Raw genomic sequence first — 24,136 nt, forward strand, 5'->3', positions numbered from 1 at the left:
CCTGTTGTGCATAACAATAGTATCCAAGACTCTTTAAAATGCTAGGAAACCAACAGTAAAAAAGAGAACAGTAGCATCATAAAATTCACGACTGCTTCTCCATAATCACCAACTAAATAAGCCTAATAAATAGAATGGCTGTAATGACTTAAAAAAAAGCCAGTATTGACCATGCTAGAGAAGAAGAAGTAACTACAGCAATAAGGTCATAAAATGTAAGCACTCAGAGTATTCAATGCTATAAAAAAGTGAAGTACTTTTAGAAGTAAAACTTGCCTGACCAGGCAGTGGTGCAGTGGACAGAGCGTCGGACTGGGATGTGGAAGGACCCAAGTTCAAGACCCTGAGGTCACCAGCTTGAGCCCAGGCTCATCTGGTTTGAGCAAAAGCTCACCAGCTTGGACCCAAGGTCGCTGGCTTGAGCGAGGGGTTACTCAGTCTGCTGAAGGCCCGTGGTCAAGGTACATATGAGAAAGCAATCAATGAACAACTAAGGTGTTGCAACAAAAAACTGATGATTGATGCTTCTCATCTCTCTCCGTTCTTGTCTGTCTGTCCCTATCTATCCCTCTTTCTGACACTCTCTCTGTCTCTGAAAAGAAAAAAGAAGTTAAACTCCTCAGGGAATACCATAAGAGGCTCTTTTAACAACAAAAATAAAGTACCTGATAGATAGAATGCCTCATGCGTATTTCAGACACTTTATGGACTTTGTCCTATAAGAGACAGGGACCAGAGCCAGCATCAGGAGGCTCTGGATAGCAGCAGTCAGGGTCCATGGAAAATATACTGAGTGGGTATCAGGAGAGGCCTTTGAAGGTGTTCTTAGAAATCCCCCCTCTGCCACCTCTGCTGAGGCCTGCAGTTTCACCACTGAGAATCATTCGCATGGGTTAAGCTAAGAACAGGTTTTTAATAAGGGAAAGGAGAGGGAAGAACTTGAGGGAGCGTGGACCTTATTGAGAAGGGGTCCCTTTTGGCCTTTTGAAGAAGGCCAGAATACAGGATGCTGGACACCATAAGAAGTGAGCAAAGGCATTATGATATGGAGCCTAAAGGAAACCTGAAGACAAACAAGGAAAAGTTAAAAAGAAAGTATACAGCTTACAAATTTGATTGGGTGAACCTACAATTGAATTTCTCAACCTTGGCACTACTGACATTTTGGATCATATAATTCTTTGTTATAAAGGGCTACCTGGTACTGGATATCCTGTGCAGGATGAAAATTAATGACTTAGTTGGAAAATAACAAGAGAAGTCTCCAGTTGAAACGGTCCTATAAAAATGAGACATTTTCTCAAGAGGATAGCCATTCTACTAATAATATTATGAGATGTTTAGCAGCACCCCTGGCCTCTACCCACCACATATACCAGTAGCAATCCCCTTTCTCCATAGTTGTGATAACCAAAAATGTTTCCAGACATTGTCAGATAACCTCTGGCAGGTGTGAAGGTAAAATCATCCTTGTTGGAAAACCACTGTCCTAAAGTATCTATTTTCCTCCCAAGCTGGGCAAGACTTTTTCTGTCCCTTCTCCTGGTCTGCCTTTCCCATTCTTTTTTTTTTTTTTTAAATCTTAATTTTTTTTTAATTTATTTTTCTGAAGCTGGAAACGGGGAGAGACAGTCAGACAGACTCCCGCATGCACCCGACCGCGATCCACCTGGCACGCCCACCAGGGGGCGACGCTCTGCCCACCAGGGGGCGATGCTCTGCCCCTCCGGGGCGTCGCTCTGTCTCGACCAGAGCCACTCTAGCGCCTGGGGCAGAAGCCAAGGAGCCATCCCCAGCGCCTGGGCCATCTTTGCTCCAATGGAGCCTTGGCTGCGGGAGGGGAAGAGAGAGACAGAGAGGAAGGAGAGGGGGAGGGGTGGAGAAGCAGATGGGCGCTTCTCCTGTGTGCCCTGGCTGGAATCGAACCCAGGACTTCTGCACGCCAGGCCGACGCTCTACCACTGAGCCAACCAGCCAGGGACCTTTCCCCTTCTTGATCCTCCTCTAAAAAACTGTACAGTAGTGGGAAGATTACAAGCTCATTAGCACATACAAAAAAGAATCAGAACTCTGTTTTTTTTAACATAATCATATTAGAGAGACATATCAGAAAGATCTGAAATGATTGTTTTATCCTTTGATAATTCCAAAATTCTTGACTTTTATCTTTGTTTCTAGAGATATTTTATTCTTTGTTAATTATATAAGACCAATTCCAATAAGAGATGTCCAGTAAGATTAAAACATATTTGCCAAATTTAATGAATTGCTCACATGATGACCCAAAAAAGCCATTTATCCAGGTAAGTTAACAGGAAACTCTGTCATGCATAAAAATTATTTTTACAATCAGAAATGGTGAAGAATGGGCTTCTAATATCGTGGCTCTTGCAAACCAAATCCTTTCCTTCTCCTTCTATCCTCTTCCCGTTGTCTTTTCTCACCTTATTTCCTGCTTTCTTTTCTATCTTCTTTCCTTCCCTTCTTTCTCTCTTTTCCTCTCTCCTCTTTACTCCCTCCCCCCACTATCTTTCTTTCTTTCCTTATAGGTATATCCAGGTTTCCTTCTATAAGAACAGAAAATAAATGTTAGGAGAGAGATTATGAAGCCTTAATTAGGAAACAATACACCCTCACAAGAAGGAAAATTATATTAATGAGTTTAGAATAGTACATACTGCTGCATCATTTGTGCAAATGGTACAACTGAGTTATTAGAGCAATTGAATAATAAAGTCAGAAGCCCAGAAAATGATGATTTATATTTCTTCTACTGATTCTGATTTAGGATTATTATTATAAAATCTGTAGAGGAAAAATTTTTTCTTGGAGTTGAAGCTAATGAACTGGAACAAGCTCTAAGAAAGTCAGTTTAATTAATGGACATTATAAATTGAATAATGTATTTTTACATAAAATATGAATATTTTACCCTTATTTATTTTTGTTGGTTTGCAAACTAAGTAAATGGTGATAAATAAAAGACATAAATACAGAAGCTTATCTTCTGGACCCCACTGCTTCTTATTCACTGTATGATCACGAGTAAGGCAATTAATCTCTCCGAGCCTTGCCCCCCGCCCCCATTTGTGAAAGTTCTGAGGCTGGATGAGATTATTCTTAAGAATTCTTCCATCTCCAAAGTTTTATGATCATGAAGAAAATATGAATCAAATCGTCTGAAACTGAAAGAGAAAACTCTGCAATTCCACCAACTGATGGAAGGTAATTACTCTGTAGCATACATAATTTCTACTCTAGGGCTACAGGGTTATAAAAGTAAAAAAAAGTTTCTTTTATTGATCAAAGCCCTTGACTATAAAGTAAAGTGTATTGCTCTTGGGATCTTCTTTAATTTAGAATATCTATGATTAATTTCAGATGGGGTAAGCAAGTGTGAGAGTCCACTGGGTACAGGGTCAAGTGTATCAGTTGTTATGTCAAGGGGTTCTTCAATAGGAAAAAAGAAGCAGGAATACAGAAGCAAAACAAAATCAAACACAAGAGCTCAGCCACAAACATCAAAGAATGGCTCTGCAGTGGTGTCTTGACATTTATACTGGAAGGCCTTCTACTGTAAGTATGTGAGTGTCTGTTACTAAAACTCAGAGAAAGAGAAACTAAATCCCAATCCTTATCAGAGAAATGAAGTTCTGCTCTGGTCTTACAAGAACTCTTAAAAAGGTACAGCCCCAATGCCTTCAGCCACAAGGCAAATACCCACAAGAGAAGTCGTTTCTTCAAGGTGTTTTTACTGATGCTAATATTCAAGTGTGGAGAAAAAAGATGCAAAGTGGTAGAATTTAAACATCTATTTCCTTTACAGCAGTGGTTCTCAACCTTTCTAATGCCGTGACCCTGCAATACAGTTCCTCATGTTGCAGTGACCCCAAACCAAAAAATAATTTTGGTGGCTACTTCATAACTGTAATTTTGCTACAGTTATGATTCGGAATGTAAATACCTGATATGCATTATGTATTTTCCGATGGCTTTAGGCGACCTCGCTGGGGTCGTGACCCACAGCTTGAGAACCGCTGCTTTACAGGAACCCTGAATATGTGCTGATCCTGCATAACCTAACATATAAATTTCTGTCAAAGATCACCTGAAACTGGAACTACAAAATAAAATCCATTTATATTTCCTACCTAGAAACTCCAGCTTTTATATAAGAATGGAAATTTTCAAATTCGTAGACCTACTTGCCATAGATAGGACATTTAAAGGCAAATAAGTCTCTGGTTCTTTAAGTAGAAGCATAGAAATAGTGGTGCGAGTTGGAAATGCTGGTGCATCATGACGGAAATACAGCCATTACATGTCAGGTCTTCAAGTTCTTGGCTCTGGTTCCTTAGGTACAAAAATCATGGCCTGAACAGCTTTTCTTAAAATAACTTTGTTATTCCTACACATTCCTACAAAGGGAATTTATATCATTATAAATTCATTTATTTATGTCATTAAGTACGTTGGAATCTTAAGGAAAAATTCCCCCAAAGTAGTCAGACACAAACAGTAATGTGTGGGATTTTATTTGGAAGGAAAATGCACCAGGAGAGGTGAAGACAAAGCAGGGACTTCTCTGTAAGGAACTGACAGCTAAACTGCTCCTTGAATTTACAGCCAACAGACAGGCTCAGAATGAAAATGAACATCTTGAAAATACCCTGCTCCAGAGAAACACTCTTCATTCAAGACGAGGCCAAATTATGTGTCATGTTCTCTTACTTATAATCTTGAAAATGTTTTAAGAATATAAGAAAAACAAAGAAAATCACTAAGATGTACAAAGGCGTACAAAGCTTTTTAAAGTCTCTACTCCTTGAAAACTTCTGGTACTCTTATTTTTCATGAGCACATCTTGAAATACCACTCTCTGGGAGGTAGCAGTTTTCTCTTAGTCTTTTTTTGTTGTTGTTAACCATGACCTTGGAACTCAGACTTACTAGTATTACCAATATTACAACAAATGGCATGTTTATGAAAACTTGTTCTTTCTTACTCTTCTTTTATGTTAAAAAATACCTCTAAGGCTGTGGAGAAAAAGAAACCCTCAGTCACTGCTGGTGGGAACGAAAAATGTTACAGCCATTATGGAAGAAAGCATGGTGGTTCCTCAAAAATTAAGAATAGAATTACCATATGACCCAGAGATGCCTCTACTGGGTATCTACAAAACCCCCCAAAAAACCTTGAAAACATTCGTATGCAAAGACACACATAACTCCACGTCCATCATAGCATTATTCATAGTGGCCAAGACATGAAAACAACCAAAGTGCCCCTCGATAGAGGACTGGATAAAGAAGATGTGGTACAGATATACAGTGGAATACTACTCAGCCATAAGAAACAATGACATAATGCCATTTACGACAACATGGATGGGCCTTGAGAACATTATATTGAGTGAAATAAGTAAATCAGAATAAGCTAAGAACTGTATGATTTCACACATAGGTGGGATATAAACTTAAACACATGGACATAAATAAATGAAGTAGGTTCAAGGGGGAAGGGTTGTAGGGTAGGAAGATGGGGGAGGGGAGTCAAGAGGGACAAATATATGGTGACAGAAAATGATTTAACTTTGGGTGATGGGTGCACAACACAATCAACAGTTCAAGAACTATAGAGATGTTCACCTGAAACCTATGTACTCTTATTTATCAATGCCATGCCATTAAAGTTAATTTTCTAAATAATATATTTTTAAAAATATCTCTACAGTCTTCCTTCAAGACACTGCCACAAAGTGAGATTAAATTTTGTCTAAAGAAAAAGTGCACAATTGTTCCCACAATGTGCAAATGTTTCAGATGAACCGTCAAAAAAAGTAAGAATTTATAAATCCATTAAAACTTTATATATTTCTTCCAACAGAATATCTTTGTTTATTCTCCATTGATTGAGAAGTCATTTCTCATTACTTTTTTATTTCCATCATTTTGTTTTTACATAAATATTATATTTGAATTGAGAGGCAGGATCTTCCCTTTGCTCTAACTTATAAACAAGCTATCAAGTGGTACACAGTATGGCCACTAAAACACTTAGAAGAGGACACACCAATACAAAGGCATAAAGTAACACTTTTATTATATATTCATATTTTTACTGAGAAGTGTCACCAAGCCCATTTCCCTGGAAACCTCTTAGTGTTATTTTACACATCCCTCTGATAAAAATTATAAAGTTGGAGGTAGAGTAAAAGGTGACAAAATCTAACATTTTTAAGTTCCTTTCAGTTTTATAATTCTATGTGTTCTTCTAAAACATGGAACTTATGTTTCTCATACTTTAAAAAAATAAAAATAAATCCAGAGGGATGACTTATTTCATACCCACATTGCCTCAAACCCCAGTCTTCACACTACCCTTCCAGCATCATTTTCTCTCATACTCTATAGGTAGGAACCTATGAATATGAACCTAATAGGTTGTCTTATCCCAGGACCACTTTAAAATATTACTAACACTCAGAATATCCTGAACTCTGGATGGTACTGAAGGGTTCTGATATGATATTTCATAACACAAATGTAAGTAAACTTTCTATGATGTAGTTACTCGACAGCACTGCCCAGAAGTATGAAGCTCAATTCCCTTTATAATTCCCATTCCCTAGCACTCCAAGAATCTATTTCTGAAATACATCACATTCTTTATGATATTCCTCTATTCAAAAATCTCCTGTCATATAAAGCGGTGTTTTTCAATTGCCAGTCTGTGGACTGGTGCTGGTCCACGAAAGAGTTAATCACCCTGATGTTATATAAACATTATAGAGACTGTATAATAAATAAAGGAAATACTACTTAGGGGTTATTTTTTAGATTTGCCATAGCATTCACACAAGAATAAAGACTGTTTAAATTTAAAGTTGGCATAATCTTGATTTGGTTCTCTTCACCTTCTTAACAGGGTATAGTATAAAACTCCTCCAGAGCAAGCAGAAATTGCTTTCCTCAGATCAGATTCACAGCTAACTACCAAATCCAAACCATATGCTTGTGCTTATGGCTTGTCTTGTCGTCAGGGTGTATTTATGGCATACTCCCCCCCAATAGAGTTTCTTTTAAACACTTTTACAAGTAAATTTAAAACATAGACAGTTTTATTTCATAAGGAGCCACTACTTACCTGTACACGAATAGTCATCGATTCGGATGTATCCGGTGTTACAGATACACATGAAGGAGCCCGGGGTATTGACACACATGGTGTTCTCGCGGCAGTAATGGCGCCCTTCAGCACATTCGTCAATGTCTGTGAAGAAAAGGCAAGCGAAGAGGTCAATAGTGACCGATATTCTGGAGTTTCTCTATCATTTTCTTTGGTGAGGAGAGCACAATAGTTACTAATTAAAAAGCATTTTAAAAAAAGTATTCAAAACATCTTCTTTAATAGAAATGTTTGATGTTCAAATGACAGAAACTATAAAAGTTTTTTTTTCTAAGAGCTTTATTGGGGTTTCAAAGGCTTCTGTGTATTTCAACTTGTATCATTCTAAATATATCTGGGAATTTTCAATGCATTCATCTATCTGTGTTGATTAACTGAATCAGAAAGGACAGATCAGGCTGTCTTAGAGTCTGGGAAACTTCAATCACTGAGCCTATCATACATTATTTTTTTGATTCACTGGTTATTCTGTACACTTGGTGAGACCCTGCAAGAGGTGAATAAAATATTCAATATATACCAGAACTTAATAACTTCACTTAAAGATATGAAACCAATAACATGTAGCTTATTAGAGATACAAGTAGAGATATAGCTATCCCAGTGAGTGTCTGAACAGATGAAATTACAATGTAGAGACCTGATGGAAATGAGAGGCTGTAAAATAGTAAAATAAGATGTCATGTTGAGGAACTTCTTTAGCAATTCACACACCAGATTTAGAATATAAAGACTTACAAATGTGAAGCCATAATAGGCACTAGTACTAATTGGGAAGAATGTGAATTTAGACAATAAAACTGTCCCCATTTTATAGCTCCTCTCTGCATGGAACATAAAGTATTTCACAGACTTTTATCATTGTGTAATACTCTTTATTAAGGGCCTCAAAGCATTGGCCAGGCAAGGTATTTCTCTTCTAGAAGTCTGCTATCTCAAATCCTTGTGGCAAATCCACAAAGTAGCATTGCCCTCCTTGGTACTATTAAAAGAAATGGATCAATTATAGAAGATAGCCAGGCGAGCCACTATTACAGAAGTTGTGTTATTCATATAACCTTACCTGTGCTCCCAGACCTGACAGTATAAAAAGAAAAGTAACTGACACAATCTCAGGAAGCTGTTCTTTATGGGCAGAGGCCTCTTGGCAATGATCTGAGCTGACTGCATTTTTTACAGATGGAAAGCCTAGAAAGACTCAATTTTCCATTCAACTTCTAAATAAAAGTCAAAACAATAAATTCCAAACCTCTTATCATTCAAAGCTCTTCCCAGCTTGGCCCTTACTAGTCTGCCTTTATCTCTTATGACTTTATTTTCTTTTTCGCTCTCAGTGCTCTGGCCACACCAAGGTTATGATTATTTCTTGAATGGCCTGTGCTCCTTCACGCTATGTGTCTTTGCTTGTGCTATTCTCTCCACTCCTCTCCTTACCACAGCCCTGTGGAGCTTGTCCACCAATGGGTGCATCTGTCAAGAATCTAAATGTCTCTCTGTGAAAACTTCCCTAATGAATAAAATGTTCCCTTGGAAGTTTGTAAAAGTTTATATTTTAGATCCACCCATTGTACCTTTTTAATTTTTGTGAGCCCCCTCCCCTCAGTGAAACATATCTATTCCTCTAGAGTAAGGATCATCTATTCATGTTTTTTCTCTCTGGCTGCACATTATTTCTGGGATACTTTCAAAAACATTAGTTCTTGGGTCAATTCCCAACTCCCACTCCAAATTCTGATTTAACTTTCTTGGTGAAGCACATGTAATAATTTTTATTTTTTATTTTATCCATGATAAATCTAATGTAGGAGCCAGCAAAATTTTCCAGTATAAAAACAGCTACTAAATAGTTTAGGCTTTAGGAGTCATAGAATCTTTTGTTGCAATGTCTTAACTCTGTTGTAGCATGAAAGCAACCCTAAACAATACACACACACACACACACACACACACACACACACACACACACATATAAATTAGCCTGACAATGTTCCAATAAAACTTAATTTACCAAAACATATGGCAAGTAAGATTTGGCCTGCAGATCATAATTTGACAATCTCTGGTCTAATGCATAACCAGGATTAAGAATAACTGAGTATTTAATTTGTTCTTTGTGTTCACAATACCTTGTACAGTGTCTAAGACATTATGGGGTCAATAAATGCTTTGAAGTAAATGAATAAATGCTTCAAAGACTAGTTTAAGGAAGACCTAAGAACGACTCTCAGATTTTCTGACTTCTAGGATAATACTCTTTTCATGGTAACATGCTACTCCTAAATGTTTGCACTCGTCTGCAAAGAAAATAGCAATTCAATTACAGTCCAGAAAACAAACTACAAGCAATGTGGGAAAATATGATGAAAAACTCATTCACTTCCAGGGTCTTAAGATCATAATAGGAATGACGTGTGACCCCTGATGTGCTCAGCTCCACCCTCCAAGAGATTGCTGTGGAGACGTGAAAGTTACTGAGAGCCATTGCAGGGCTTCGATCTGGGAGCTAGAAGGATGGCCATGGAACAGTTCATGTAAACAAAGGCATAAAGAATTTACCTTTGGGGATAAACGAGCCAAATATAATGAACATAACTCTGTGAAGACACCTTGGTTCTCAGGGGGAAGAATTACTGAATACACTGTGGCGTCCCCTCAACAGAAGAGTAGTTCCCAGTGAGAGGCCATAGATCCTGGTAGAGCCAAGGAAGTAACTTCAGTGCCTAGAGCAGGACTGAGTCCCAGCTGGAGCAAGCACTAGCTATGTAAGGCACTGTCCCCTTTCTCCAAACAATATCCTAGAGAAGGATACCTAGCCCAGCAGCGGGTACCAAACCTGGAAAATCAAACTTAAAAGTACAGGTGAATCATCCCAGAGCTCTTCCAAGAATACTGAAGGAAAGGATATTTGGAGAGTAATAAAATACTATAGGAGGAGATGGGGAAAGGAGACAGTGAATTAAGGTCATTTTTATTTCTTTGACCCTATTTACAGCTACAAGTTATTGGCTAAGTTGGTTTATGAGATACACAGAGATAATTTATGAAAGGGTATTACTCTAATGGTTGTTTGTTGTTGGGTTCACATGCCAGACTGTTGGGAGACACTACCATATCCAGCTTCCTTTGATAGAAATTGCCCTGTTAAGCAATCATGTGGTCAGATAAAATGCAAAGTTGGGTTGTAAAGCAAAAACAAAGAACTTATTTAATGAAAAGCCTTTTAGGAACTTAAAGAATCTGGATCATATAGACATATCGGGTTCATGACCAAGAGATAACAAAATATCACACCTATTTCCTGAAGCATTATTGTGTAGTGGAAAGAAGTAAACTATCAAACCATATCACCTCAATGCTGCATACCTAATTGCCAGCTGCCTCTTTAAATATCACATACCCCACGCTCCCCGAAGAGCCACATTTACACACTAAAACTGCAAAGCTACATAGTTATCATTTCCGTTTACATACGCAGGTACTCACAGCCACAAAAATGGCAAGACTAAAAAGTAACCTGAAGAAAAATCATGTTCAAATTTAGTTCAGGGTATACTTTAGTCCCGATCCTAATTCAAACAGTCTCACAATTCAATTACATTCTCTGAATGTTTTCTCAGTCCAAGTCACTTTCCTGGATTTTGAGTCACATTGATGACCCCAAGAGTTAGAATTACATCATGAGTGGGTAGCACTGGGGATTGTGTGTGTGTGTGTGCGTGCATGTGCACATGTGTGTAAACTTTCTCCTAAGCAGAGAGAACTGCACCAAGTTGGGAAGAGCTGCCACCGAAGACAGCTTCCTGCCAAATATTCAAACACGAGCTGAACATGTGATGGGATTCCAGCAAAGGGTGCCTTGCTGGATGACATGGCTTTTAACATCCTTTCCAAAATTTAGTACAAAGAGAGTTCATCTTGTCTTAATAGGGCTTTCAATCCAGGAAACAGTAATATCATCATCACCATTATCATGCAGTTAGGTGCCTTCATGTTTCAGGTTGCATTTTGGAGAGCACTATCTCTAAAGAGATTCATGGTTTCTTGAAAACAGAGTATTACATAGTCAAATAAGTTTCTGGACCATTATATTACTATATTTCCCCCATCCTTCTTCTTAAATTTACAATGAACAGGAACAAATATCTGATTGTTTTTCAAAAACGTCCTTCCTTTATTCACCAACTATACAATGGGCATGTTCTATGCCAAAGCTCTACATTAGGCAACAAACACAAATTCTAGCTAGAGAAATAACACTCAAATGATAATGTTATAAAGTGAGGCATACTATATAACAGAAACATATACCCTGTGCATTAAGTCAGCAACAATCAACTTTTTTTTTTAACACAGTGTTTGATTATGCTGAGTGCCTATTAATGTAGAACAAATCTGGAAATGTGTATTTGGTGATATAAATCATTTTATAAGTCTCTCATTCCCCCAACCTGAGGAACTGATAATAAAACTAAGAAGCCAGAATATAATTACATGAATAAAAACATGAGATATAATGTGGTAAGTGGAAAATAAAAATAAAAATAAAGAAAAGAAAAGAAAGCATACAGTACAAGAAATGGTGTTCAGAGGAAGGTTGATGATTAAGGGCAGAAAAAAACAAGAAAAATCTGATGGTGTAGCAGGGCTCAAGATGGGTTTTGAAGAAGCAGGCATAAAGTGACAGACTTGCACAGAGTTGGAGGGGGCTGCAACGGAAGAGAGTTTCCTGTCACGTAGAGAATCTCCGAGACGAATGGAGCAGGGTAGAGATGCAAGTCTAGTGTGGATAGCATAGGCAGGAAACCAGAAAATGCTAAGAAACAGTGAGCATTCCCCTTGATTAAAGTTTGCACAGAAAGAAGAAATAAATATACAGTTATGGGATAGGAGACACAATGTGACTATACTTCATTGCCTAACAAATATGAGAAAGATAACTTATTTGCTCTGACATGAAGGCATGAAAACAATTAGGGAGACGGGACTGGGGAAATGACAACAGAAAAATAAACCTCACAAGAGTGCATAAGATGGTGCAATTGCGGAGTTCATAAGAGAGATATGATCAGAGAAAAATGTTCATGAACCAATAAAAATCTAAGTCTTAGGTGGTTACTAAACTTAAAGTAACTAATTTCTTCCATATTACTTATCAGTCTCTGAAAGTATCCAAAGTATCTTATTAAATTATTTGTTAATATGTCTGTTGTCTATTTATATTGGAATATAAGATTCAGGAGGATAGAGGCCTTGTTCTAGAACCGGGGTAGTCAACCTTTTTATACCTACCGCCCACTTTTGTATCTCTGTTAGTAGTAAAGTTTTCTAACTGCCCACCGGTTCCACAGTAATGGTGATTTATAAAGTAGGGAAGTAACTTTACTTCATAAAATTTATAAAGCAGAGTTACAGCAAGTTAAAGCATATAATAATAATTACCTACCAAGTACTTTAAGTTGAATTTTTGCTAAGTTTGACACAATAAATCTTTATAAAACAATTTACTACTAAAGTGACGTCACGGAAATGGCGCCGTGAGCAGCGCGTCCAACAGATCTCCCTAAAATCACAACAAATTTATCAACTAGAAACAGGAAAATTTATCTTCGGAGCAAACTGAAAGCAATAGGACTGTTATCACTCGAATCTGAGAGACGAGGGTGTGGAGGAAGCTACCCCAGGGACGTTCACTCAAGCCGCGAGAAAGTGCGCCTGTGGTAAGTCATCCCGCACTCGGAAGCCGCCGCCGCTGCCGCCGCCAGCCCGGGTCGGTTGCAGAACGAGCGGCGAGCAGCTGCTGGCGCGCTCCCGGTCTGGTTGCAGACCGAGCATTGCAGACCGAGCACCGCTAACGTTCCCAGCGGCCCGCGCACAGGGAGCGGGAGAGGCCCCAGGGTGGTATTCCCTACTTGGGAGATTCTCTCCGCGGGCGGGGCACCTCACCCAGCCATTCAAGCTAACAATCAAGCGTTGGGGGAGGGGCGCGCGCAGGCAGCCTGAAATACCTTCGGGAGCACAGCTGCGACCCAATTACTAAAATTAACTTAACCCGTGAAATCTGCGCACCCTCAGTTCTAATTGATAAGATCTCTCTCAGTTCACCGACCCAAGACAAGAGGCTTGATATTTTTTGGTGCCTCTCGCTAAAGGGGCGGGGGCAACTTCTGATTGATAGAGCCTCCATATTCAGGGATAAACGCTAACAAGAAGGACTTGGCAGATAATAAGATCTATAGCACACTAGTCTCAAGCAGAGACTAGTGCCTCTTCTTACCGGCCAAAACAGGCTACAAAGTGTGGAAAGCCTGGGTTGAGAGGTCCAATGGAATGCTAGGCGCTGAACAATCACCTTGACAACAATTGACTCCCACCCCCGCCTGATTACACTGGAGGCCCTGACTGTCAGAGCCCTTCCCAGAGCCTTGCACTGAGTGGGGATAGAGTGGGGATTTCCCAGCTCTTTGAGCCTCTTACTCCTCAGACAGAAGCAGTGGCAGCCTTGTGGCTGGATCGCCAGGCTGCTGGTTCGGGAAGGGGGGACTGAAAGAGAGAATCCACGAAGGCGAACTCTCTCGTCGGTAGACCCTGCAGACGCCGGCAGGCCTTGACTACCAGCAAGACTAAAGCCAATTGTGTGACATTGCCGTAGAACCCCATCAATTGCAAGTCCCTGCCTGGGTGTGGCGCAGGGGCAGGGCCTGGGGTGCAGAGTCGCCGACCGGGAAGAGGGAGAGAGGAGAAGGAGGAAGAGGTTGACATCTCAAAATCAGGAAAAATCCACAGACTTTGCAGCTTGTTCCACTGTTTGTTTTTTTTTGTTTTTTTTTTTGTTTTTTTTTTGTTGTTGTTGTTGTTTGTTCCTTCTATCTTATTGCCTTTATTTCCTCCACCTCAGTCCTTCTATTCTCTGCCCATCTTATGCTTCCCTTTTCTTGAACTACACTACCCATAAGTGTTACATTTTATTTCTCTTCTTCATCCTCACCCTCCTTTGGGGTTATACTCCAGGACACTTAATTCTCACTCTCTCCTCTTTTGTTTTTTTTTGCCTTATTTTGTTTTTTTCTCTTCCTTTTTTATTTCTTCCTTCGTTTTTCTCTTTTTCTTATTTTTTCCTTTCTATTCGTTTTTTCTTTTCTCGTTTTACTTTCCTCCCATTTAATCCTCAATCACGAACAAATTAGTTAATTTGGGACTCAAGGTTTTTTTTGGCTTTGTTTTTCTTTTTCGGTTTTGTTTTTGTTTTTTTCTGGTTGGTTTGTTTTTGTGGCATTTTGGGTCCTCCCAACCCAAGGTCTCCATTGTATTTGGTCTTTGCTCCACTTAATACAACGTATTTTTACTTATTATTTTTATGTTTTCTTCTTGATTATTCCTTTTTTTGTCCTTTTTTCTGGTTCCCTCTTGTCCCTCTCATTATATCTCTTGGTTGACCGTCACCCGCAGGCAGATCAACTTATGCTTGTCTAAGATTTTCTTCCTTTTTTTTTTTTTTTTTTTTATTTATTTTTTTATTTTTTGCCCCCTTGAACTCTACACCGCAAACCAGGCACTCCATTATAGGCACGATATTTCCCTGAGGAGGGGAGAGGAGGGAAGGAGAACAAAGAAAAAAAAAGGGGGAAATAATAAATTATTACTGCTTTTTTTTGTGGGGTGTTTTACCCTTTGTTTTCTGGGTTTTTTTTTTATTGTTTTTGTTTTTTTTTGTTTTTTTGTTTTTTTGTTTTTTTGTTTTTTACTTTTTACTCTTTATTAATTCTAATTAGTGCTATCAACAAGACCACCCTCAGATGCCAATAAGAAAGAGGAAATCGAATATTATGGATACAAAAGAAAGAGAGGTAACACAAATAGATGTGGAAAAATCTATGGAGAAAAGACTTAACATATTGGAAGCCTTGGAGCTAAATGACAGAGAATTTAAAATAGAAATCTTAAAAATACTCAGAGATATACAAGAAAACACGGAAAGGCAATATAGGGAGATCAGAAAACAACTCAATGAACACAAAGAATATATTACCAAGGAAATTGAAACTATAAAAACAAATCAAACAGAAATGAAAAACTCAATTCACGAGCTGAAAAACGAGGTAACAAGCTTAGCTAGCAGAACAACCCAGATTGAAGATAGGATTAGTGAAATAGAAGACAAACAACTTGAGGCACAACAGAGAGAAGAAGAAAGAGACTCAAAAATAATAAAAAACGAGAAAGCCCTACAGGAATTATCTGACTCCATCAGAAAGAATAACATAAGAATAATAGGTATATCAGAGGGAGAAGAGAAAGAAAATGGAATGGAGAATATACTCAAACAAATAATAGACGAGAACTTCCCAAGCCTGTGGAAAGAACTAAAGCCTCAAATTCAAGAAGCAAACAGAACACCGAGTTTTCTTAACCCCAACAAACCCACTCCAAGGCACATCATAATAAAGATGACACAAACCAATGACAAAGAAAAAATTCTCAAGGCAGCCAGGGAAAAGAAGAGTACAACATATAAAGGAAGGCCTATTAGATTATCATCAGATTTCTCAGCAGAAACTCTACAAGCTAAAAGAGAGTGGACCCCAATATTTAAAGCCCTGAAAGAGAGGAACTTTCAGCCAAGAATACTATACCCATCAAAGCTATCCTTCAAGTATGAAGGAGATATAAAAACATTCACAAATACAGAAAAGATGAGAGAATTTATCACCAGAAAGCCCCCACTCCAGGAAATACTAAAGGGGGTTTTCCAACCAGATTCAAAGAACAAAAGAAAACAACACCACAAGTAACAGCTCCACCAAGAACACAATAAAACCAAACTTAAACTGTGACAACAAAGGAAAAAAAAGGGGGGAGAGAATGGAGATTAACAGTAGCAAAGGACGATGAAGTGCAGAAATACTTATAAGATAGGGTACTACAATGAATATGGTAGGTACCCTTTTCATTACTTAATGGTAACCACCCTAGAAAAAACCACCACAAAAACACATGACTTAAAAAAGGTAGCAACAGAGGAAAGAAGTATGGAACACAAACAAACAGAAACAAATGATAGAAAAACAAAAGAGAAGAATCAAACTAGATACAAAACTAACAGAAAGCAATTTATAAAATGGCAGTAGGGAACCCACAAGTGTCAATAATTACACTAAATGTAAATGGATTAAACTTACCAATAAAAAGACACAGAGTAGCAGAATGGATTAAAAAAGAAAATCCAACTATATGCTGCCTACAAGAAACACATCTAAGCAACAAGGATAAAAACAAATTCAAAGTGAAAGGCTGGAAAACAATACTCCAAGCAAACAACACCCAAAAAAAAGCAGGTGTAGCAATACTCATATCTGATAATGCTGACTACAAGACAGAAAAAGTACTCAAAGACAAAAATGGTCACTTCATAATGATTAAGGGGACACTGAATCAAGAAGACATAACAATCCTTAATATATATGCACCAAACCAAGGAGCACCAAAATATATAAGACAGCTACTTATTGACCTTAAAACAAAAACTAACAAAAATACAATCATACTTGGAGACCTCAATACTCCGCTGACGGCTCTAGATCGGTCATCCAAACAGAGAATCAATAAAGATATAGTGGCCTTGAACGAAATACTAGAACACCTGGATATGATAGACATCTACAGGACACTTCATCCCAAAGCGACAGAGTATACATTTTTCTCTAGTGTACATGGAACATTCTCAAGAATTGACCATATGTTGGGCCACAAAGACAATATCAGCAAATTTAGAAAAATTGAAATTGTACCAAGCATATTTTCTGATCATAAAGCCTTGAAACTAGAATTCAACTGTAAAAAAGAGGGGGAAAAACCCACAAAAATGTGGAAACTAAACAACATACTTCTAAAAAATGAATGGGTCAAAGAAGAAATAAGCGCAGAGATCAAAAGATACATACAGACAAATGAAAATGAAAATACGACATATCAGAATCTCTGGGATGCAGCAAAAGCAGTAATAAGAGGAAAGTTCATATCACTTCAGGCCTATATGAACAAACAAGAGAGAGCCGAAATAAACCACTTAACTTCACACCTTAAGGAACTAGAAAAAGAAGAACAAAGACAACCCAAAACCAGCCGAAGAAAGGAGATAATAAAAATCAGAGCAGAAATAAATGAAATAGAGAACAGAAAAACTATAGAAAAAATCAATAAAACAAGGAGCTGGTTCTTTGAAAAGATCAACAAAATTGACAAACCCTTGGCAAGACTCACCAAGGAAAAAAGGCACAGGACTCAAATAAATAAAATCCAAAATGAAAGAGGAGAGATCACCACAGACATCATAGATATACAAAGAATTATTGTAGAATACTATGAAAAATTATATGCCACCAAATACAACAATCTAGAAGAAATGGATAAATTCCTAGAACAATACAACCTTCCTAGACTGAGTCATGAAGAAGCAGAAAGCCTAAACAGACCAATCAGCAGGGAGGAAATAGAAAAAACTATTAAAAACCTCCCCAAAAATAAAAGTCCAGGCCCAGACGGTTATACTAGTGAATTCTATCAAACATTCAAAGAAGACTTGGTTCCTATTCTACTCAAAGTCTTCCAAAAAATTGAAGAAGAAGCAATACTTCCAAACACATTTTATGAGGCCAACATAACCCTCATACCAAAACCTGGCAAGGATGGCACAAAGAAAGAAAACTACAGACCAATATCTCTAATGAATACAGATGCTAAAATTCTAAACAAAATACTGGCAAACCGAATACAACAACATATTAAAAAAATAGTACATCATGATCAAGTGGGATTCATCCCAGAATCTCAAGGATGGTTCAACATACGCAAAACGGTTAACGTAATACACCATATCAACAAAACAAAGAACAAAAACCACATGATCTTATCAATAGATGCAGAAAAGGCTTTTGATAAAATACAACACAATTTTATGTTTAAGACTCTCAACAAAATGGGTATAGAAGGAAAATATCTCAACATGATAAAGGCCATATATGATAAACCATCAGCCAACATCATTTTAAACGGCAAAAAACTGAGGACTTTCTACCTTAAATCAGGAACAAGACAGGGTTGTCCACTCTCTCCACTCTTATTTAACGTGGTGCTAGAAGTTCTGGCCAGAGCAATCAGACAAGACAAAGAAATAAAAGGCATCCATATTGGAAAAGAAGAAGTAAAGGTATCACTTTTTGCTGATGATATGATCCTATACATCGAAAACCCGAAGGACTCCACAAAAAGATTATTAGAAACAATAAACCAATACAGTAAGGTTGCAGGATACAAAATTAACATACAGAAGTCCATAGCCTTTCTCTATGCCAACAATGAAATATTAGAAAACGAACTCAAAAAAATAATCCCCTTCACGATTGCAACAAAAAAAATAAAATACCTAGGAATAAACATAACAAAGAATGTAAAGGACCTATATAATGAAAATTACAAAGCATTGTTAAGGGAAATCGAAAAAGATACAATGAGATGGAAAAATATTCCTTGTTCTTGGATAGGAAGAATAAATATAATCAAAATGGCCATATTACCCAAAGCAATATACAAATTTAATGCAATTCCCATCAAAATCCCTATGAGATTTTTTAAAGAAATGGAACAAAAAATCATCAGATTTATATGGAACTATAAAAAACCCCGAATAGCCAAAACAATCCTAAGGAAAAAGAATGAAGCTGGGGGCATTACAATACCTGACTTTAAACTATATTATAGGGCCACAATAATCAAAACAGCATGGTATTGGCAGAAAAATAGACACTCAGACCAATGGAACAGAATAGAAAGCCCAGAAATAAAACCACATATATATGGTCAAATAATCTTTGATAAAGGGGCCAACAACACACAATGGAGAAAAGAAAGCCTCTTCAACAAATGGTGTTGGGAAAACTGGAAAGCCACATGCAAAAGAATGAAACTCGACTACAGCCTGTCCCCGTGTACTAAAATTAATTCAAAATGGATCAAAGACCTAAATATAAGACCTGAAACAATAAAGTACATAGAAGAAGACATAGGTACTAAACTCATGGACCTGGGTTTTAAAGAACATTTTATGAACTTGACTCCAATGGCAAGAGAAGTGAAGGCAAAGATAAATGAATGGGACTACATCAGAATAAAAAGTTTTTGCTCAGCAAGAGAAACTGATATCAAAATAAACAGACAGCCAACTAAATGGGAAATGATATTTTCAAACAACAGCTCAGATAAGGGCCTAATTTCCAAAATTTACAAAGAACTCATAAACCTCAACAACAAACAAACAAACAATCCAATAAAAAAATGGGAAGAAGACATGAATAGACACTTCTCCCAGGAAGAGATACAAATGGCCAACAGATATATGAAAAAATGCTCAGCTTCATTAGTTATTAGGGAAATGCAAATCAAAACTACAATGAGATACCACCTCACCCCTGTTAGATTAGCTATGATCAACAAGACGGGTAATAGCAAATGTTGGAGAGGCTGTGGAGAAAAAGGAACCCTCATTCACTGTTGGTGGGACTGTAAAGTAGTACAACCATTATGGAGGAAAGTATGGTGGTTCCTCAAAAAACTGCAAATAGAACTACCTTATGACCCAGCAATCCCTCTACTGGGTATATACCCCAAAACCTCAGAAACATTGATACGTGAAGACACATGTAGCCCCATGTTCATTGCAGCACTGTTCACAGTGGCCAAGACATGGAAACAACCAAAAAGCCCTTCAATAGAAGACTGGATAAAGAAGATGTGGCACATATACACTATGGAATACTACTCAGCCATAAGAAACGATGACATCAGATCATTTACAGCAAAATGGTGGGATCTTGATAACATTATAAGGAGTGAAATAAGTAAATCAGAAAAAAACAAGAACTACATGATTCCATACATTGGTGGAACAAAAAAATGAGACTAAGAGACATGGACAAGAGTGTGGTGGTTACCAGGGGTGGGGGGAGGGGGGACAGGGGGAGGGTTGGGGGGAGGGGGAGGGGCAAAGAGAACTGGATGGAGGGTGGCGAAGGACAATCTGACTTTGGGCGAGGGGTATGCAACATAGTTTAATGACAAGATAACCTGGACATGTTTTCTTTGAATATATGTACCCTGATTTATTAATGTCATCCCATTACCATTAATAAAAATTTATTTAAAAAAAAAATAAAAAAAAAAAATAAAACAACTTACTATAGTTAAATCTATCTTTTTATTATACTTTGGTTGCTCCGCTACCGCCCACCATGAAAGCTGGAACGCCCACTGGTGGGCGGTAGGGACCAGGTTGACTACCACTGTTCTAGAACGATGGCTGGCTCTCACTAAGTATCTGCTGAATGAATCAATATAGCCTTTCATGGCTTTTCATCTGCAAGGAGAAAGGTAAGTCTCCCCACTCATACTGGTCTGACCTGGAGCTCAGGCTGGCAAAGTGAATCCTTTCTTCTTCCCAGTACATGGTGCCGGCATGGGCTCAGACATGGGTTTTTTCTATGAACATCGCACAGGAGCCATCATGATAAACAGGCCTGTACAGTGGAAGGACACTGCAGTGGGAATAAGGACACCCACTGGCTTCTAGCCTTTGGCTCTATTATAAACCCAACAGGCATTTCATCTTTCTGGACATTAATTCTTTTATCCATAAAAGCAAAGATTAGAGTTTCCAAATCATTACTGGCCTTCATACTTTACAGTTTTAACAAAGAGAGCATGATGTGTGTGGTTGCAGTAGAGAATCTGATTCTCCAGAATTCTGCAGGATACACAGTCATGGTCCATCAAACTTAAACAGCAGAAGTAAACTGCATTTTTTATACTTGAACAACTTCTTTTGCTTCAGGATAATTCAAATTGATCTGTCTTAGAAACAGGTATTTATGAATTTATCAGTTCTTTTTTATCCTATCTGAAAGCTGAGGGCAACTTTGTAATTACTGAGAATCATCGATTTTTAGACCTGAAAGGTATTTTAGAAATCATCTCACCTAACATCAGTCATTTCCGATGGAAGAAATGGAGGCCCAGAGATGCCAGAGACAAGTTAAAGAGGTAGCAGTAATCGGATCATGAAGCTTTCGTGAGTCACATGAAAATTTGGGACTTCATCCCCATGTGAAATGGGGACACTTTTAGGAAAGGAATAATTGAATCAGATTTGTGTTTTCTGAAAATCCCTCTTAGAGCAAAAGTTTAAAGTTAATGAGTGGCAATAATAAGAACACTATTTCCAGACCCCAGGTCCCAAGTTAATGTTCCTTCTGGCCGATAGACTGGTCTCCAGACTAAGCGTGGAGGCAGTGGGTACTCGGGCGCAATGCGCCCTCTCCTGTGTGCTCTGCCATGCAACCCAGCTTCCCCATCTAATGTTTTTCTATGGATGCCATGAAAAAAAAAAGCATGCAGTATTTCTAAGGCTATAGCATTTATCTCATTTTTCCCATACAAGGAATATATTAGCATGTTAATGAATACTAATGCCTTCTTGCACAGCCAATAAAACCTTGAAGGCATGCAGCTCAAATGCAAGAATTCCACATACTGAAGACTAATACCGATCAGCTTGGGTTATTGCTGAGTCTTGGCCCATCAGCTGTGGAAAACTGGCTTGGCGAAGCTGGCAAAGAGAACAACAGTCTAATGCATAAACCAAGAAAAAGACTAAGTTCTGAGAAGTGTAATTCTGGAAAGTGATTTAAGAGTAACATTTGGGAAATAAGAGTATTTTTAAAAAATAAAAAATTTGCAAGTATAAGTAGGCTGCTCAGGGAAAAATTAGCAAAAAATAAATTAAAATGTCATTTACAAATAAACCAACATTTAAAGGAATTGTCAGTAACTGTGTTTTTTAAGTCAGTGACATTAATGAGTTTGTTACTAAATATTAATTTTTATGTATTAAAAACTATATCATGTTACTAAACCATGATTTTTTTGACATCTCAAAATAATAACCATATAGTTCTTTCATTTAAAAAATATTTTATTGTAAATGTATGGTACATTCTTCAAAAAGGGTAAAAGCTGAATCAGTTTTCTTACTACCATTAATAGAATATATTATTCCTAGCTTTGGAATTCCTATATTTAAATAAATAAATAAATGCATATTTCTGTGTGTGCACACGTGCATAAACCAAAAAACATGCAAAAGAAAAATTTGAGACAAAGTGTGGTTCATAAAATAATATCTTTGGGAACAGATGAGATCATTTGAAAAACTATAAGAGCAGAGCACACAAAAGCATGAGTAGTTGATTCATGTAAGTGGTGATATTTATTGAATTCCTACGATATCCGATATATTAATTTTTGACATCAACGACATTGCCTTGAATAAAATAGCTGTAGTATCTATCCTTGCAGAGTTTATGATCTTTCTGAAAAGAGAGACAAGGAAAATTGTCTAAATGTTATGGGAGTTTGAGAAGAATAGTGACAACTGGTGGGAGTGGGGAGTGCGAGTTTGAAATCTAGTCTTACAACAAGGCAAAGCTTCCAGGAGGACGTGACTTCTAAGCACAGGACTAAGGGAAAAGTAGAATTATCCAGGTGAGACAGGACAAAAAACAAAGCATTTCAAACAAGGACCTATGTGCAAATGGAGAGAATTCGATACATTCCAAGAATAGCAAAACAGTCGATGTGGCTAATGAAGTAAGCAGGGACTGTTTTGTGTGGAGGTCTTATAAACTATGTAAAAGAATATGACATTTTGCTGTGATCAACAGGATTCTATTCAAGTTTTTTAAATTGATTTTTAATACAGCATATGTATACAGGTATAAAAATTTAAAGACCCAATAGAATGCCCAATAACAATAAGTCTGACTCTTTGCCACTCAGTTCTCCCAACTCCTAATCTCCGAGTAAACCAACCACTGTTCTCAATTTCTTGTGCCACCTTCCAGAGATACTCTACATCCGTATAAGCACACGTATGGGGCAGGGCTGCTTTGCCTCTGAAGAGCGTTAAGCGGGGGAATGAGGTGACATGAGTTTCTAAGCAAGACCTTTCTACCTTCCAGGCAGAGGATGGACTAGAGAAGAGCAAAACTGGAAGCTAGGAGGAGCTCACGTGACAATTTGGGTTCCTGTGTCTGTGACAGTAATATTCTAGGTGAGCATGGAGAAAGTGTGGCAGATTCAAAAGTAAAAATGTAGGAACGACAATTGACTGCACTCTGGAACAGACTAGATCTCCACAGGTGAGGGAGGGAAGCTCTCAATGAGAACATCCTCCTCTCTGAACGCCGAGTCGGTCTGTTGTGTGGGAAACTGGAGGAATACACGTGCACGTGGGGGACAGAGGTGTATGGTTTAGGCAGGTTGAATTTGAGGTTCTTGTGACATATCCAAGTAGAAATGTTCAAGGTAATTAAAGCCACAGTTTAGACAATGTCACCCACGAAGAGGGTACAGAATGAGAAGAAAAAAATCGAAATGGATCCCTGGGGAACTTCAGTATTGAAGGGACAATTAAAGAAAGGAGACTGAGAAAGATTGCTCAGACAGGAAGCAGCAAAATTAAAAGAGTACTGGAAAAAGACAAATGTCAAAATAGCGTTCAGCTAATCAGCTATCACCTTTTCAACACCCCACCTCCGCAAGAAAGAAGTCACAATTCAAATTTTCATTGTACTTGGCAGCTAGGACATCCGTAGGACTGTAACCTGGGACTGCAACTGGGCGCTCAGGCAGAATGTCAGCTCAGAGGAGAACTTATGACTAAGCCAGGTTGTGAAATCCTCCAGCAGGTGTACAGGAGAAAGCATCTAGTACTTAGGATGGAAGCACTGGCCTAGCGTCTGGAGTCCAGTCCTGGGTGTCAGCAGTGAAAAGTATAAAATATTTGTGTGAGTTGAGAATTTGACATTTACAGACAGAGGTAGTGTGCTTGTACCCAGGTGTG

General features: G+C 38.0%; 1 protein-coding gene across 4 annotated transcripts in view; it reads right to left on the reverse strand.

Moving 5' to 3' along the window:
- Positions 1–24,136, reverse strand: part of NELL2 (neural EGFL like 2) — a 489,520-nt gene that overhangs the window by 175,307 nt on the left and 290,077 nt on the right. For all 4 annotated transcript variants that reach the window (XM_066369010.1, XM_066369011.1, XM_066369013.1 and 1 more), the window contains one exon: positions 7,147–7,272. In XM_066369010.1, the coding sequence (XP_066225107.1) occupies positions 7,147–7,272 (126 nt within the window). The remainder of the gene's footprint in view (positions 1–7,146; positions 7,273–24,136) is intronic.

The sequence above is a fragment of the Saccopteryx leptura genome, chromosome 2 (assembly GCF_036850995.1).
Source record: "Saccopteryx leptura isolate mSacLep1 chromosome 2, mSacLep1_pri_phased_curated, whole genome shotgun sequence".
Lineage (NCBI taxonomy): Eukaryota > Metazoa > Chordata > Mammalia > Chiroptera > Emballonuridae > Saccopteryx > Saccopteryx leptura.